The sequence below is a fragment of the Phyllobates terribilis genome, unplaced genomic scaffold (genome assembly GCF_046119375.1).
Source record: "Phyllobates terribilis strain yellow unplaced genomic scaffold, ASM4611937v1 Scaffold_12__6_contigs__length_324123572, whole genome shotgun sequence".
NCBI classification, from domain to species: Eukaryota; Metazoa; Chordata; class Amphibia; order Anura; family Dendrobatidae; genus Phyllobates; species Phyllobates terribilis.
This window is the reverse complement of record NW_027362772.1, coordinates 149,401,381-149,418,217: the sequence shown is the minus strand read 5'-3', so window position 1 is coordinate 149,418,217 and position 16,837 is coordinate 149,401,381. Positions and strand designations below refer to the sequence as shown.

The 16,837-nt window shown below is 44.9% G+C and overlaps 1 protein-coding gene across 4 annotated transcripts in view; it reads right to left on the bottom strand.

Annotated features, from left to right (window-relative positions):
- Positions 1-1,021: 1,021 nt before the first annotated feature.
- SYT5 (synaptotagmin 5) overlaps positions 1,022-16,837 on the bottom strand; it is a 432,097-nt gene continuing 416,281 nt past the window's right edge. For all 4 annotated transcript variants that reach the window (XM_073656362.1, XM_073656363.1, XM_073656364.1 and 1 more), the window contains exon 9: positions 1,022-15,642. In XM_073656362.1, coding sequence (XP_073512463.1) covers positions 15,433-15,642 — 210 coding nt within the window. In that variant the 3' untranslated portion in view covers positions 1,022-15,432. The remainder of the gene's footprint in view (positions 15,643-16,837) is intronic.

The following is a 16,837-nucleotide window of genomic DNA, read 5'->3' as shown; positions in this document are numbered from 1 at the left end:
AGGTCCACCAGGCTTCACAAAATGCCCAATAATCCAGCAATAAAATCAGTCAGGCGGTGCAATCTTTTCATAGAGATGTCTGACTTCACAGTCACTAATCACACCCTGCTAGGTACGATTGGAATGAAGGAATAAAGTCTGGTGAATGTGCAAGATGAATGTGCAAGATTGCAGCCTAGACATGTTGTGGACCATGTGCCAAACGTCAATCACACCTCAGTGGGGGCGTCTTTAGTCCTCCATTCTCTGAACCTTAGCTCTGCTTATTCATATTGGCTAGTGACTAGTGTGTACTAGCGCCTTGAATATTACCTACATGTAACTAGACCATCGGTGAGAAGGATTGCTATCAGTTAACTGGTACACATATTCTGAGGCTAGCAAGCCTCAATAAAGGCTTGGGTAGACATCCTGGTGAACTGCGTTCAATCAGTAGGCTCATACTCATCTTTCAAGTCCGCCACCGATTCAATCCTTCTGATGGTCCCCCACCAGTTTCTGTCAAGGCGGCCATATTGATGACATACTTGAAGGGGTTTTCCTAGAATCAAAAAGGATCACCCATCCACAAGATAGATCGTAAAAGTTAGATCATTTGTAATATATCTTGTTAGAAAAATATGCTATTTTCTTCACTTATGAGACACTTCTCCGTCCCTCTGCCTCCTGAACTCATCACAAGCATCTATATTTTGAAGTCTATAGGAGGGAAGGGGGAAAAGTAGAGAGAAGTCTGAAAAGAAGAGTGAAAAAGAACAGGATTCACAGCTGCACTGCTCAGTACTGTTGTATAATGTTCTCCATGCTGCTTCTGAGCATGTGCTACATGGAAACAGGAGAGCAGAAATCCCTCATGTTCTGTGCACTGTTTATGGGAGATATTATAGCAGCAAATCTCCACCCACTAGCTCAGAGGCAACTGGAAATTAGAGACAGAGCCTGCAGAGGGGGAAATCTGGTGAAAAATGCTGGATACAAGTCATATAATGGTGTCAGCATGGCACAAAAATGGGAGACCATATTTTAAATATATAGCTTTCATTTATTCATTAACAGACAACGCGTCATTCAAATACATTGATATTAAAATATGTTCAAAAGGGAACCTTTATAAAGTACAGTTTTACTGCTAAAACAGAAGGATTCCAAGAAAACCACAGAAAGGAGAGATGGGTCAAAAATCTCTGGTTGATTCATCCACAGTGGTCCACTTGATGCAGGAATGATTCCTTCTGTTGGCATACGCATTATATTATGATTTGGCCAATCACTTGTAACACATGGCCTTCAGCTGGAGAGCGTATAGGAAGCCATTGACAAAGTAAGAACACTGAACATAAAACATTTTAAACTCCGTGTTTGAACCACAGAGTCTTTGATTAGGAAATGTAATATATTCTGCACTGCTGGCATCAGTGCCACAAGATCAGGTGGATTGGAGTGTTTTGCGGATGAATTAATTCCAGAAACTTATACGAACAATGCTAGGCAGCTGTGTATTTCTGAGATTTTCAAGAGGTTTGTACAAGAAAAATTAACTTTTTTTTTAATGGATGGCCAAGGGTTGTAGGAACTGGTGCCACCCGTGACAAGAGCAGAAGAAAATCAATCCCCCACCCTCCCCCAAAGCGATTATTTTATTGTGAAGGGCTAAATGGGAAAAAGAGTGAAGAGAAACATAAAACAAGTGCCAAAGTAAAATTAGTAAAAACAAAGCCACAAATAAGGGAATATCCATAAGTAAGACAACTTGTAAAGGAGTGTCACAATATCATCATCACAAAATGTAGTACTAAAGTATCAAAATAGAGAAGAATTTGGTCCACAGAATTCTGTACACAAAATGTATCAATGTCTAAAATCACAACGTATATTTCCAATTTATGAATCGATGGTCGTTTATGGATGGGCATGGATGAACCAACCAATCGTATGGACCTTTTGTGCCAACAATATGGCACAAATCCATGATTTTAAAGTTTTTTCTTCGTGAGTGCAAAGTTTGTGGAAGAAGCTCAGTAGCGTAAATTGAGTTACTTCAAGATTGTAGACCACTCAACTTGCTCGGTGGGAAGGGAGGGTTCAATAAATTTTAAGTGATGTCAATGACTACCAAATTTGGGATACATTAATGGAGGCCAGGCTCATAAAAGAAGACTTCAGGCAAAACTGTTTGGCTCTGATTCATTAAGACCGGCATGCAGAAATAACAAATTTGCCGCACCTTATCAGTGACGTCGCCAGAAATGTCACTCCAGTCATGGACTAGTGTAACATTTCTGGTGTAAGAAAAGCCACCACTTATTGATTAATTTGACTGGCGGGTGTAGCCATGCCCCAAACCACCCCAACTCCACCCATTTTGGCGGAACTGGCGTGAAAACGACAAGTCGCCAAATTGGTGTTGCACAAAAATGTTGCAACTCCGCAAAGAGTTTTACATTAGTTTTCTGCACTTTGATGTATCGGCCGCTTAGATTTTGCTATTTCAAGCAAAGGCCCTAAAGATAGTTGTCCTGAATTTTCCTGAAATGTCAATAAAAAAAATTGGGCATACCCAGAAATGGACAGGACTGCCCAAAAGTGGACATCTGTGCTCATTTTTGGGGCACTCCATGGGAAGTGTTTTTGATGCCACATGCCACCTTCTCAGGTCCTGCATTAGTTTTTGTAATTTTCCTTTTTTTTTTGAAAAATGGTGTTTGAGCAATACGTTGAATAGGTAGATAGGTTTTTACAGATATTGTGGATCGGGAGACAGTGCACACAGAAACACTACACTTTCTGTACCGATAAATGCAATCTTTTTAAAATAATATTCTACATCGAAGCAAAACACGGAATGAACAGCAAGTCAACATTTTGTGTACAACTTGGTCCTATATAGCAAATGTTTGATCTTGGCAAAAGAACAATGACTTGGTACTCAAATCTCCAAATGTACAGAGAGAACAGTACAAGCAAAATCACAGTCAATATACTGTATACCTGAAATATGAGGTATGGATGTCCCTGCCCATCGGAGCAGGGCCGCCATCTGGGCACTACAGGTGCTATTGCTGTCAGAGGCCCGGTGAAAAAAGGGGCAAACCTTCTCTTATCAGGTTATCTTACCTGTCATCCCACAGAAAATGCACATTTCTATCATATCAAATAGTTAAATAGACCGACCCTATAGATAAAATAAGGCCAATTTAAATGGGATTGTCCACAATTCGAAAAAGAGGACTTTTTTTATTTTCCATGGAAACAGTCGACAAAGCTCACTTATTTCGGTGGGGCCGATAAACCATCTCGTGTGCATGAGGGCATCTCCATAGAGGAGGATAATGTAATACTACAAAGGGATTAGGGGAAGATGGATGCTTTGGATGAGAAATGGCAATTGATGTTTAACTTAGATAAATATAAAGTCATGAAACTTAATGGTAAAACCACCGAAAAACACTTGGACGTATTGATGAATAACTAACTCAACTTTACTGATCAATGCCAGGCGGCTGCTGCCAAGGCACATAAAATAATGACAAACATAGTTTTATCTCATTAGTCCAACCTAATTATAGCACATCAGACTAATGGTGGCCTAACCGGTCTAATGTGTATGGGAGCTATGGACAATTAATTGGAGTTAAGGATCTGTCATGTCCAATTTCGATCTGCTGATCCTTTTGTTCTCTAGATATAAGTTGCCCTCTAGTGATGTCTCGCAGTGGCTTTCTTATGAAGGACATAGGAGCTCTCAGCAGAGCAAGTATTCCTGTGTATGGGAGAGTCGGTCGAGATAGATGGCAGCCGGACGAGATAGATGGCAGCTGGATGAGATAGATGGCAGCTGGATGAGATAGATGGCAGCCGGACGAGATAGATGGCAGCCGGACGAGATAGATGGCAGCCGGACGAGATAGATGGCAGCCAGACGAGATAGATGGCAGCTGGATGAGATAGTTGGCAGTCAGACGAGATAGTTGGCCGAACGGTTGGCCAAACCAATTTTTGGCCGACCGTCATCTAATGTGTATGGCGGGCTTTAGAATACTGGATTCAATTTTGGGCTCCATTGTCTTTTGGTCATTTGGCCAACAACTATCTCTGGTGTATGGGCACCTTCAGGGGTCCTGATCTTTTTTTCTGTATGGGGCTCAGATATTTCAGATGGCAGCCCTGCTTATGAGCTTACAATCTAAAGGAGTCACATGAAAAAGAGATCAAGAAGAGCAAAAATCCGCTATATAGGTACAAAGCATATCTATGTATATATATTTTTTTGCACTTAAAGATCTGCACATTTTAGTAACTAAGGCAACAAGTGGGGACTCGACCATTGTAAAGATTCCCTGCTTTCAAACATATTGTGCTTGACTGTTTCTGTACAGTCCTATTTTTCCATTGACAGTAAAAGAAAAGAAAAAAACAGAATAGAATGTTGATTGTCACAATCAGTCATCTGGAAGCGAATAAACTTTCCTTTACGTTCATGTAGTAATGTATTTATTGTAGTGACACCCCCAACAACGAGACCCTTGACAGCTGTAGAAAGAGGCATAATCCTTTCTCTCTTGACGTCAAACCTTGTATCGATTTCTCTCCTTTAATTAATAGCACTATTGTTAGTGGCAGTGAGTAGCAGGTACAGTATAAAGTGTTTTCAGAAGTAAAAATAACAATAGGCTAAATCCCTGCATTTATTCCGTTAGTTCATTTAAATGGATATTATAGTTTGTATACAAGTTTCCTGCTGACAGAAGGGAATGTGTAAACTTAAGAAAATGTCTATATACCATAAATCCATAAGTCAGCTAAATCTCCTGATGAAACTAAGTTTTGGCGAAACCTTTTTTTTAAACTGGAGTTGTCGTTTTTACAAGAATTACATTTTGTAGGACTGCCAAGGCTACGTACCATAAAGTTGCTCCAAAATACACACTTGGGCACAATACCCCTTCTTTGAAGGGCATCTGTCAGCAAGTTTTTTTGCTATGTAATCTGACAGCAGCATGATGTAGGGGCTGAGACCCTGATTCTAGCGATGAGTCACTTAGTTTTTTGGGTGCAGCAGCTGTGATAGAATCACAGTTTTCTCTGCTGCAGATCTAGTAGAGCTCTGAATGCTGAGCTCTGTATGCTGAGCTCTGTATAACCCTGCCCACAGCTGGCAGATTTCTGTGTACACTGTTTGGTAGCAGAAAGCTGCTAATCAGTAGTAAAGATGTGATTGGACTAAGGGGCACAAAATACCTAGTGCTGTAGTGGTAATCTTCTGTTGATGGACTTGATTGGACTAGGAGGCACGAGACACCTAGTCCTGTAGTGATAATCTGGTGTAGATGTTATTAGACTAGGAGGCACGAGACACCTAGTCCTGTAGTGATAATCTGGTGTAGACGTAATTGGACTAGGAGGCACGGGACACCTAGTCCTGTAATTATAATCTCCTGTAGATGTAATTGGACTAGGAGGCACTGGACACCTAGTCCTGTAGTGATAATCTCCTGTAGATGTAATTGGACTAGGAGGCACGATACACCTAGTCCTGTAGTGATAATCTCCAGTTGATAGTCGTGATTGGACTAGGAGGCACGAGACACCTAGTCTTGTAGTGATAATCTCCAGTTGATAGTCGTGATTGGACTAGGAGGCACGAGACACCTAGTCTTGTAGTGATAATGTCCAGTTGATAGTCGTGATAGTGAAGTGACCGCGGGCAAGGCCGCGCATTGGTATCTATGATCTGGCCCAGCAAGATCCCCACACACAGACTCTATCTTGATAACCGTATCTTTACTCGTATACATTTTTAACACAGCAAAGAAAAACAATAAATGACAACCGTAAATATGCACAGTAATAACGTGTACTGATAAGCTGACCCTCACTGTCCCTACTCACACGTTACCAGTCCTTTACTCCAGAAGGATGTGTCCCCCGTCGCAGGCCTGTCTGTCTTTGCAGGAGGGCGTCCCAGACGAAAAAAAAAAACAGGAACAGCAGAATTTACGGAAAGAAAGGAAGGGATACTTCGGCCTCTCGCCAGAGGTCCCGCTTACAGTCTCTCTGATTCGGGTAGAAGCTCTGGTGGGTCCCCTTATGTAGTCCACACTCCAGTAGCAGGGAGTATAACAGCTGAGTCCTTCAGCAGTGCAGAAGCTGGGGAAGGCTCCGAGGATATGGTGTCAGATAGAAGAAATCACGTTGAGAGTCTCTCCTGCGCCACACACGAGGGCCTGCACACCGTCCTGGCTCTTTTCACAGACCACAGCAGACTCTTCGCGCACTTTTTTCTGCTTCCCACTTTGGTCACGTGACTCTCTAGGGCGGGACACAGGAGGCACAGTCTTTTTCTCTGTCATCACACCCTGCGCAGGTGCTGCCTCTGGCCACAAGGTGGCAACATCAACCTGCGTAATCACTTCTGTAACAGACTCTGTTTCAATGATCACAGAACAGCCAGAGCCTGCCAGCTCACTACACGCCCCCCCACTCAAAGGTTGGCAGTCCCTGTCAACGACCGGCTCCAGGGCGGCGATGGCTGTGGATGTGACAGGGGGCGGCTGGGAAGAGGGCCACACATATTGGTCTCTGTAGGACTGCCCTGGAGGTACCCCTGCAGTGGTCCTCGTTGTCCGCCTAACGGGTTGGATCCCCTCTCTCCTATCAGTCACCCCACTCTCTTTCCCAGTCGACATGTCAGTAGAGGAGGTAATTGGTTCAAGTGTGTCAGTCGGACGGACAGCGGTAGGCATGCATTCAGTCTCTACATCCCCGGGGTCAGTGTCTCCGACAGTATTAGTGATATCCATCTCTCTAGGTATCACAGTAGGGGAGTCAGGCTGGGAACGGCAGGGGCGCAACATATTACGGTGCAAAGTTCGGATGCTGCCGCTGTCTTCGCCCTGCACTTTTTCCCGTAGTTTTCGCCCAATGTCTTCATCATCTACTTGAGCGTTTATGGCTGAGACGGTTACCGTCCAGTCGCCTTCTGTAGACGGGGTGAATTCTAGGGGCCCAATGGGATTCACTTTCGTGGGTAGAGCATATACCCGGGCAAGTTGAGTGCCGGCTTCAAGGGCTAGGCCTACGTCTGCGGTGTTGTTTAGCCTGACAGGGACTCTCCCGTTCCTCACGACGACTAGAGTGCGAGCAACTAGTGGGTTTAGCTTACCCCCACTTGGGGTCCTCGGCTCGATCAACACTTCAACCCCCTCAAGTTGTCGGTGGGTGTTAAGGGGTAAGGAAATGACTGTCTCTTTTTCAGCGGGCAAAGTAATCCGGGTACGGCGTGGCACCGTAATGGCGGCTAGGGGTAGTTGTTCCTCTGCCATCTGTTGAAGTCCAACGGTCCGGATTACGCGCTGGAACGCCAGACGAGTCGGCTTATATTTGGTGACTTTCTGCCAGTATTTGGGTCCTTTTCTTGTCAACAGCATAAGATCCAGGTCTTTCAAGATGTTCATTCCAACTATCACTGGGGTCTCGGAGCCGAAACCTTCCTTGACGATGACGATCCCTCGTTTCCCTAAGTCCTGTCCGCAGGCCTTTGTGTCCATCCAAGCAACTCCGGTCACTGGAATGGGTAGATTATTAGCCGCAATAATCTTAATGGCGGTGTCTGGGTCACGAGCAGTTCTTGGTTTGAGGTAATTTTCGTAAAACTGTTCAGAGATCGTGGTCACTTGTGACCCGGTGTCCATCAGTCCCTGTACGGCAATTCCTTCCAGGACAACTTCAAGTGTCGGGCTATTCAAGGCAAGAGCACTCCGCCATCGGCACTGTTTTTCCACACCCCTCTCCTTGGCCTCCCCTGCTGCGCGAGCCTCAGCTGCAGGGGTGTCTAGTTTAACGGTGGCCATTGTGGTGAGGCTCGGCGTGGTAGCTCTGCTTGTGGATATGGCTGGGGTTCCATTCGCTGGTCTGATCGAAATTCCCTTCGCTGGGGTGACTGAGGGTTTGTTCGTTAGTGCGACGGAGGTTGTTGCGGAGGGAAGTGTTGAGGACAACCATTTGCCCTATGGCGAGGATCACCGCATGACCAACACTGTCCCACGGGACGACTAGGCTGTCTTCGCTGGTCTCCCTGTCGGTCTAATGTTAACTGTAATATCTGTCTCTGTAAGTCTGCTACCATCTGTTTCAGGTCTTCCGTGTCACTGTTCGGATTTTTAATGTCAGATATGGATCTGCATGCAGCACCTTGAATCCCCACATCCATGACGGGTCCCCTTGAACGTTCTATGGCTTCCTGTTTGACTTCAGCAAAAGTAAGAGCCGGCATCATCCGGATCAAGTCCTGTAACGTGCGGTTAAGATACTGGTCTCTCAGTCCTATTACAAATTGGTCTCTCAGTACCAGGTCACGAGAAGCCATACCAGCTAGTTGCTCCCCTTTTCCACAGGTTTGTTCAAGGAGTACCTGAAGGGCGTTCGCATATTGGGGAATATCCTCCCATTCAAGCTGCGTCCGTCTAAAGAACATGTGTCGCAGTGTTCCCTGGTATGTGGTCGGCCCATAGGTGTTCTCCAGCACCCGCACCAAATCATCTACTGTACGCTGGCCCCTGACCGTCTCCAGTCTGACTGTCATCCATGCCTCCCCCTCTAGCGTCAGTACCGCCATTTCTGCCAAGGTCTTAGGGTCAATATTATACATTTCCCCCAGTATCCGGACTTGTTCCGCCCACTCTGGTACAGGGTAGTTTCGTCCGCCAAATTTCCTGACCTGATTCACAATAAACACCGGCGGGGGTTTCTGACTGTACACATGGCCTGGGTGGGAATCCTGTTGGTCACAGATCCTGCCGACTACGCCAGATGAAGTGACCGCGGGCAAGGCCGCGCATTGGTATCTATAATCTGGCCCAGCAAGATCCCCACACACAGACTCTATCTTGATAACCGTATCTTTACTCGGATACATTTCTAACACAGCAAAGAAAAACAATAAATGACAACCGTAAATATGCACAGTAATAACGTGTACTGATAAGCTGACCCTCGCTGTCCCTACTCACACGTTACCAGTCCTTTACTCCAGAAGGATGTGTCCCCCGTCGCAGGCCTGTCTGTCTTTGCAGGAGGGCGTCCCAGACGAAAAAAAAAAACAGGAACAGCAGAATTCGCGGAAAGAAAGGAAGGGACACTTCGGCCTCTCGCCAGAGGTCCCGCTTACAGTCTCTCTGATCCGGGTAGTAGCTCTTGTGGATTCCCTTATGTAGTCCACACTCCAGTAGCAGGGAGTATAACAGCTGAGTCCTTCAGCAGTGCAGAAGCTGGGGAAGGCCCCGAGGATATGGTGTCAGGTAAAAGAAATCCCGTTGAGAGTCTCTCCTGCGCCACACACGAGGGCCTGCACACCATCCTGGCTCTTTTCACAGACCACAGCAGACTCTTCGCGCGCTTTTTTCTGCTTCCCACTTTGGTCACGTGACTCTCTAGGGCGGGACACAGGAGGCTCAGTCTTTTTCTCTGTCATCACACCCTGCGCAGGTGAAGCCTCTGGCCACAAGGTGGCAACATCAACCTGCGTAATCACTTCTGTAACAGACTCTATTTCAATGATCACAGAACAGCCAGAGCCTGCCAGCTCACTACAATAGGACTAGGAGGCATGAGACACGTAGTCCCATAGTGATAATCTCCAGTTGATAGACGTGATTGGACTAGTGGGCACGAGACACCTAGTCTTGTAGTTATAATCTCCTGTTGATAAATGTAATTGGACTAGGAGGCACAAGACACCTAGTCTTGTAGTGATAATCTCCTGTAGATGTAATTGGACTAGGAGGCACGGGACACCTAGTCTTGTAGTGATAATCTCCAGTTGATAGACGTGATTGGACTAGGAGGCATGAGACACCTAGTCCTGTAGTGATAATCTCCAGTTGATAGACGTGATTGGACTAGCGGGCACGAGACACCTAGTCCTGTAGTGATAATCTTCTGTTGATAGATGTGATTGGACTAGCGGGCAACGGACACCTAGTCTTGTAGTTATCTCCTGTTGATAAATGTAATTGGACTAGGAGGCACAAGACACCTAGTCTTGTAGTGATAATCTCCTGTTGATAGTCATGATTGGACTAGGAGGCATAAGACACCTAGACCTGTAGTCATAGGCGGATTATAATGAGGGCAATCCGGGCTACCGCCCGGAGCCTCGGGTCTCCAGGGGGCCCGGGGCTCCAGGGGGGCTATGGCCGGATTGCCCTCATTATATGTGTGGCCGCGCGGCACATACCGGCAGACAGTGGCGGGAGGGGGGACCCCGGACCACTCCCCCAGCAGCGGTGCACGGACGCTACTTCTTCTTCGGCCAGCACTGCAGCAGTTAACTTCCCTGTGTGCTGGCCCGGCCGCGTTACTGCTAGGAGACACGGCCCTGTGCGCGGCCGTGTCTCCTAGCTGTGTTGTCACGCTGTGCGCGCCTGGCCTGCACTGCTACTTACCACCGGAGAGAAGCAGGAGCCAGGTGGACTGGAGCCGGGGGATGGTGAGTGTGTGTGTGAGAGAGTGTGTGTGTATGTGTATGTATGTATAGACAGATATCATTGTGTGATGTCTGTTTATATGTATTTTTGTGTTTCAAATGTGTTTATGCGTGTATGTATATGTTTGTGTGCCTGACTGCGTGCGGCCTCCTGCTGAGTATAGATGGCGCCGTGCGACCTCCCGCTGTCTCTGGAGGGGGGGGCCGTGCGGCCTCCCGCTGTGTCTAGATGGCTCTGTGCGGCCTCCCGCTGTGTCTAGATGGCTCCTTGCGGCCTCCCGCTGTGTCTAGGTGGCTCCGTGCGGCCTCCCGCTGTGTCTAGGTGGCTCCGTGCGGCCTCCCGCTGTGTCTAGGTGGCTCCGTGCGGCCTCCCGCTGTGTCTAGGTGGCTCCGTGCGGCCTCCCGCTGTGTCTAGATGGCTCCGTGCGGCCTCCCGCTGTGTCTAGATGGGTCCGTGCGTCCTCCCGCTGTGTATAGATGGCTCCGTGCGGCCTCCCGCTGTGTCTAGATGGCTCCGTGCGGCCTCCCGCTGTGTCTAGATGGCTCCGTGCGGCCTCCCGCTGTATCTAGATGGGTCCGTGTGTCCTCCCGCTGTGTCTAGATGGCTCCGTGCCGCCTCCCGCTGTGTCTAGATGGCTCCGTGCCGCCTCCCGCTGTGTCTAGATGGCTCCGTGCGGCCTCCCGCTGTGTCTAGATGGGTCCGTGCGTCCTCCCGCTGTGTCTAGATGGCTCTGTGCGGCCTCCCGCTGTGTCCGTGCCGCCTCCCGCTGTGTATAGATGGCTACGTGTGCTCAATATTGAGTCATACAATTAATGTAAGGCTATGTGCCCACGATGCAGAAATGCTCCGGATTTTTTTTGAGAGTTTCTGCATCTCCCTGGCAGAAAAAACGCATGCGGATTGTACATGCGGATTGTACATGCGGATTGTAAATGCGTTTTTCCTGCCAGGGACATGCGGATCTGAAGCGTTCTTCACATGCATTTCCACATGCGGGTTGACAAGCGCTTTCCAAGCGATTTTAGCATCACTTGGAAAGTGCTTGACAACTTAGTCACACTATATAAATCCATGCAACCACCTTCTGATGGCCTGCCCACGTCAGCGGTCGCGTGACCCGTCACATGACTAAATGACGTCATGGCAGGTCCTTTTCAGACCATCGCGAGCTGCCTGCAAGCCAGGACGCATCGGATAAAGACACCGGGGGCCATCAGAAGGTAAGTATAATATTTATTTAATTCTTTTTTTTACAGGTTCTATGGTACCCGGGTCCGGAGGAGAGTCTCCTGTCCTCCACACCCGGGTACCATCCGCACATTGAAACGCATGGATTCCGCATCTACAGATGCAGTGATGCGGATTCCATGTGTTCCAATGCAAGTCAATGGCGGCGAAAACGCCGCGCTTCCGCAAAATAATTGTTAGTGCTGCGGATTTTTCCACAATGATAATCCGCAGCGGAAATTTCCGCAGCATGTGCACAGCACATGCAGATTATCATTGGGGAACATGGCAGACCTTCTACCATGCGTTTTTTAAGTGTTTCTGCAGCGGAATTGCCGCTGCGGAAACGCTTAAAAAACGCGTAGTGGGCACACAGCCTAAAAAAAATTATTATAATTAATATTGTGCCAAATTAATTTCACGTGAACTATCACATGATCTATCACAGGGGATCATGTGACATGTCACGTGATACATCAGGTGTTTGTGTGTGTGGGGTGGGGGGCCCGTGCCTTCTAAACTGCCCGGGGCCCTTGCTACTCTTAATCCACCCCTGCCTGTAGTGATAATCTCCTGTAAATGTAATAAGACTAGGAAGCACGAGACACCTAGTCCTGTATTTATAATCTCCTGTTGATAGATGTAATTGGACTAGGAGGCATGAGGCACCTAGTCCTGTCCTAATAATCTCCTGCTGATAAAACATTGACTTTATTGAAACAGCAAAACACAGCCTAGTAAGTGACACACCACTGGAATCAGGGTTTCTGACCCTATATCATGCTTCTCTCCAATTATATAGCGAAAATCTCCTGACAGATTCATTCTAATTATAGAAATTAGGTATTTCCCCACCCCCAAAGCAATATTGACTTAGAAGGAAGAAGCTTTTGAAGGTTCAATCTATAATCCAAACTGAGTTTTCATTTTTTGGGGGGCATGACTTGGACCGTAGCTTTTTTTGTCCTAATAATATGTCAGGTGGAGTAAATTTGTTTGGCTACAAATAAAGTTCTTCAAGATGATTAAAAATGGAGTGTATAGTATAATGTGTATGATTCGGTTGTAATCATTTTATTGCTTTTTTGCTAAATATTTGAAAGAAGATGAAACAATGGAGAAGGATGCATTTTTCTGCTGTGGGATGATAAAAAATTAATACATGTTCTTGATCAACTACTTATTATCTCAAGATTTTTTTTAAAGAGGTTCTATTACAATAACAACCTCCATTTATTAGGGCTCCCCTACGACTCAATGGACAGTCCTTACACAGGCGGACGCAGACAGAAAAGGGTCCCTGTGCAAGAACAGTATATAAGCCCTTTACAGTCCACTAGCTCATCATAATGCACAATTCCACTTTAGGTTTTAAAGGATATCGGAATTTTTTTTTTACTTAAATGCATGTATTTTAGGCTAAAATAATTTTTGGAATAAGATTTGATTAAAGGGAATCTATTAGCAGGTTTTTGTTATGTAATCTGACAGCAGCATATAATGTAGGGACAGGGACCCTGATTCCAGTGATGTGTCACTTAATTTGCTGTGCTCAGTAGTTGCGATATAATCACAGTTTTCTCTGCTGTGGATCTAGCAGAGCTCAAAATTCTGAGCCCTGTGTAACCCCACCCACACCACTGATTGGAAGCTTTCTGTGTACAATGTACATTGACAGGAAGCTGCTAATCACTGCTGGGGGTGTGGTTGCACCAGGAAGCTTGAGATCCCTAGTGTTTTAGTGATCATTTCCTGCTGATAAAACACTGATTTTATTGAAACAGCAACACACGTCTTAGTAAGTGACACATCACTGGAGTCAGGTTCTCAGCCCCTACATCATGCTACTCTCAGATTACATAACAAACACCTGCTGATAGATTCCCTTTAATTAAATCATATTAAAAAATATTTTTTACCCCAAAATACATGCATTTAAGTAAAAAAATGCCCATGACTGTGTCCATATCCTTTAAAACCTAAAGTGCTGTTCAAATGCAGAATTGATTTTTTTCTTTTTTTACACTACTTATTGGAAATCCAGTCTGTGAAGAGCGGAACCGCAATCTATTGTGTAGCAAATAGAATTTTCTATGACAACTGCTATACATTTACTTAAAAGGTGTAGTTCGAAATACAAATGAATTTTCCTCTTAAATCCCTATCCATTTAATGTCATAATCTAATCTATTGTCTAGTTCACTTTACTTAAAAATTCCCTATCCTTCCTTAAATACGTTGTTTTTTTTTTAGACCTTCTTTTTTGATGATCCTTTGTCTGACAATCCGAGTGCATGCTGGCATACTCAAACGAAGAGTCATCAGGGGCAGAGTCAGCCCTTGCCCCTCCCTGAAACAAAGCATCATCAGTGACCTTCATATCAAGGATTGGGCTAGTCCCAGTGATGTCACTTCCGGGGGCAGCGCTGGTCTCTGCAAGCAGGGTATTCATCTTACAACGCACACTGGCAGTGCGCTCAGTTTCCAGTTCATTACTACTGATCTGAGCCAGAGAGCAAGCGCACTGGCATTGTTCACTTTGCACAGTGCACATTGTGCAGGGACTAGCCCAACCCCTGAAACGAAGGTCACTGATGACGCTTCGTTTCAGAGAGGGGGAAGACGATACGGCAGTGACCACACCCTCTGCCCAATGATGATGCTTTGTTTGAGTATCCCAGCATGCACTAGGATTTTCAGATGAAGTGCCATCAAAAAGGAAGTTGTAAAAAAAAAGAAAAGCAGTTAGTTAGGGAAGGATAGGGAATTTTTTATTAATGTATATTAGAAAATAAGATATTGATTAGGATGAAAATGAATTTGTATTTCACACAACCCCTTTAATGTACTCAATTATAGTCCCCCAGACACTAAATTAAGTAATTGCAAAGTTAATTTTTTATTTTAATGGCAGAGACAAAGCTAGTCTTTCATTGGTGGCAAAGATATATATATATATATATATATATATATATATATATATATATATATATATATAATATTTATATTTACTATTAACTCTTGCTTTTGGCCCTTTGCAAAATTCCTCTCCCCATCAAAAACTCTTGCTGAGCAAGAAAGTGAAAAAAAAAAATTGTATCTTCTTTTAGCCACCAATTCCTTTTAGGAAGCAATTTTTTTATGTAGCTATTATTTTTTCCGTAACTTGGCAGCACAAAATAAAAAGTCTTAAGAAATGATTTCTTGCCATCACCATGGTTCACATGTCAGCTATCCCTAATTTGCTTGAATAATTATAGCTAAGTGCCATGCACGTGCTCTTCTCACCTTCTTTACTTCACCTATATGAATTTTAAGGCAAAGTCTCTAATGCTATACTGGTCAAACTACAAATATAGTATCTAAAATCCAAGCATTGCAAATATTTTTTTTTTTGTTGTAAAAATGCATATAGGAATTCCCTACGCGTTATAACGTATAATAAAATACTTTTTTTTTTGTTTTTTTAATTATCAGTTCAAGTATTTTTTTTTTTAGTTTTCATACTAAACCAGCTGAGATATTTTGAAAAAGGATACTGCCTCTTGGCCAAGTCATATAAATATTTTAGTCATTTACAAATAACCACGAAACAGGAGGTTTCTCAAAGCTATGTCACAGCTACAGCTTTGAACAAGTATATACACACAGCAGCGCGTGGAGCACAAGTACCACCCAGCGCCCGCAGACACTCCCACTCATTCACACTCAGCAAGTGACATCATGAAGTCTTCATTCCAAGGACGCCATCCACCTCCTCCTCCGGTTGTAGAGTATGCCACTGAGCGATAGGCCTCCTGGGATTAGCTAACATATCGGACCAGTGACGGAGCTCAGTCCCTGTAGCATTGCAGCCCACGAAGATCTTCCCGATAGCTTCGTTTTTGCCCAACTTGTCATAATCAAGTACTGTAAGAACCACCTGCACTTTCTGCGAAACAAAAATATAGATATTTGAAATTATCAAGACGTTGGGACAAGAAATGCAGAAATAAAGGATGCTGCAGTATCACTAATATCTGGGTGGGTCAATGTGTTCTCATCGGAAATCCTGGATCCTATGCAAATTCTATAACAAAACCCCACCTATGACTTATGACTGGTCATACAGGACCTAAAAGGGAACTCGGCACTCCAGACCAAGTGCAAGAGTCCTCAATGGTCCAATAGGTGATGTTCTCCAGAACCAAAAGGAACTTGGCCTTTAATCATATAGGATAAAAAAATGGCAGAATGTTAAAAAAATACATAATCCTTATGCGTTTTGGGTAGAAAAACCCTTAAAGAGGTTGTCCACTACTTTAACATTGATGACGTATCCTTAGGAGAGGTCATCAATGTCTGATTGATGGGAATGCGACAACTGTCATCCCCACTGATCAGCTGGTCTTGGTGTCGGTCGCTACTGCTCAGTTATGGACCTGCACAGCACAGTTCATTGACAGAATAATGGTCACAGCAGGTACTGGCATCCGCCCCTATTGATTTGAATAGGGGGCAGATGTGCTGTACCCGGATGCGACCACTATACAGTAGGTGGAGTTGTGTTGTGCAGCTCCATAACTGAGCAGTTCCGTCTGCTGCCAACACCTGATAGGCGGGGGTGCTGCGTGTCGAATCCCTCACTGATCAGACATTGGTGACCTAAAGTAGTGGACAACCTCTTTAATTATAGCTATTCATCAACATCAGTTATGATTATGTTTTTTTTAACACGAAACCCGTTTACCATTATGAATTTTTTTTAATATGAGCACATATGCCATTTTTTTTATCCTATATGATTAAGTTTTAACTACTTTCCTTTGGTGCTGGAGAACATCCCCTTTAGTACCATTCAGCACTATTTGACCTGGAAGCCAGACCAGTGCATACTCCATGCACCACACACAAACCATAGATGGTCTACCCTGGAAGTTTCCTGAGATACTTATCTCTAACTCAGGAGTGGTGAGCTGAATTGGTACTATTTCTAATTTTTGTATACCAGTACAAGAGTGCTGAGTATTTTTTACCGTGGTCATATAGGACAGATCTAGTTTGGCCCACCAACGTGATACCGATCATAAAGACACAACTCAATACTACTTCAATAAACATAAGGCATGAGGCTTTACACTATACTG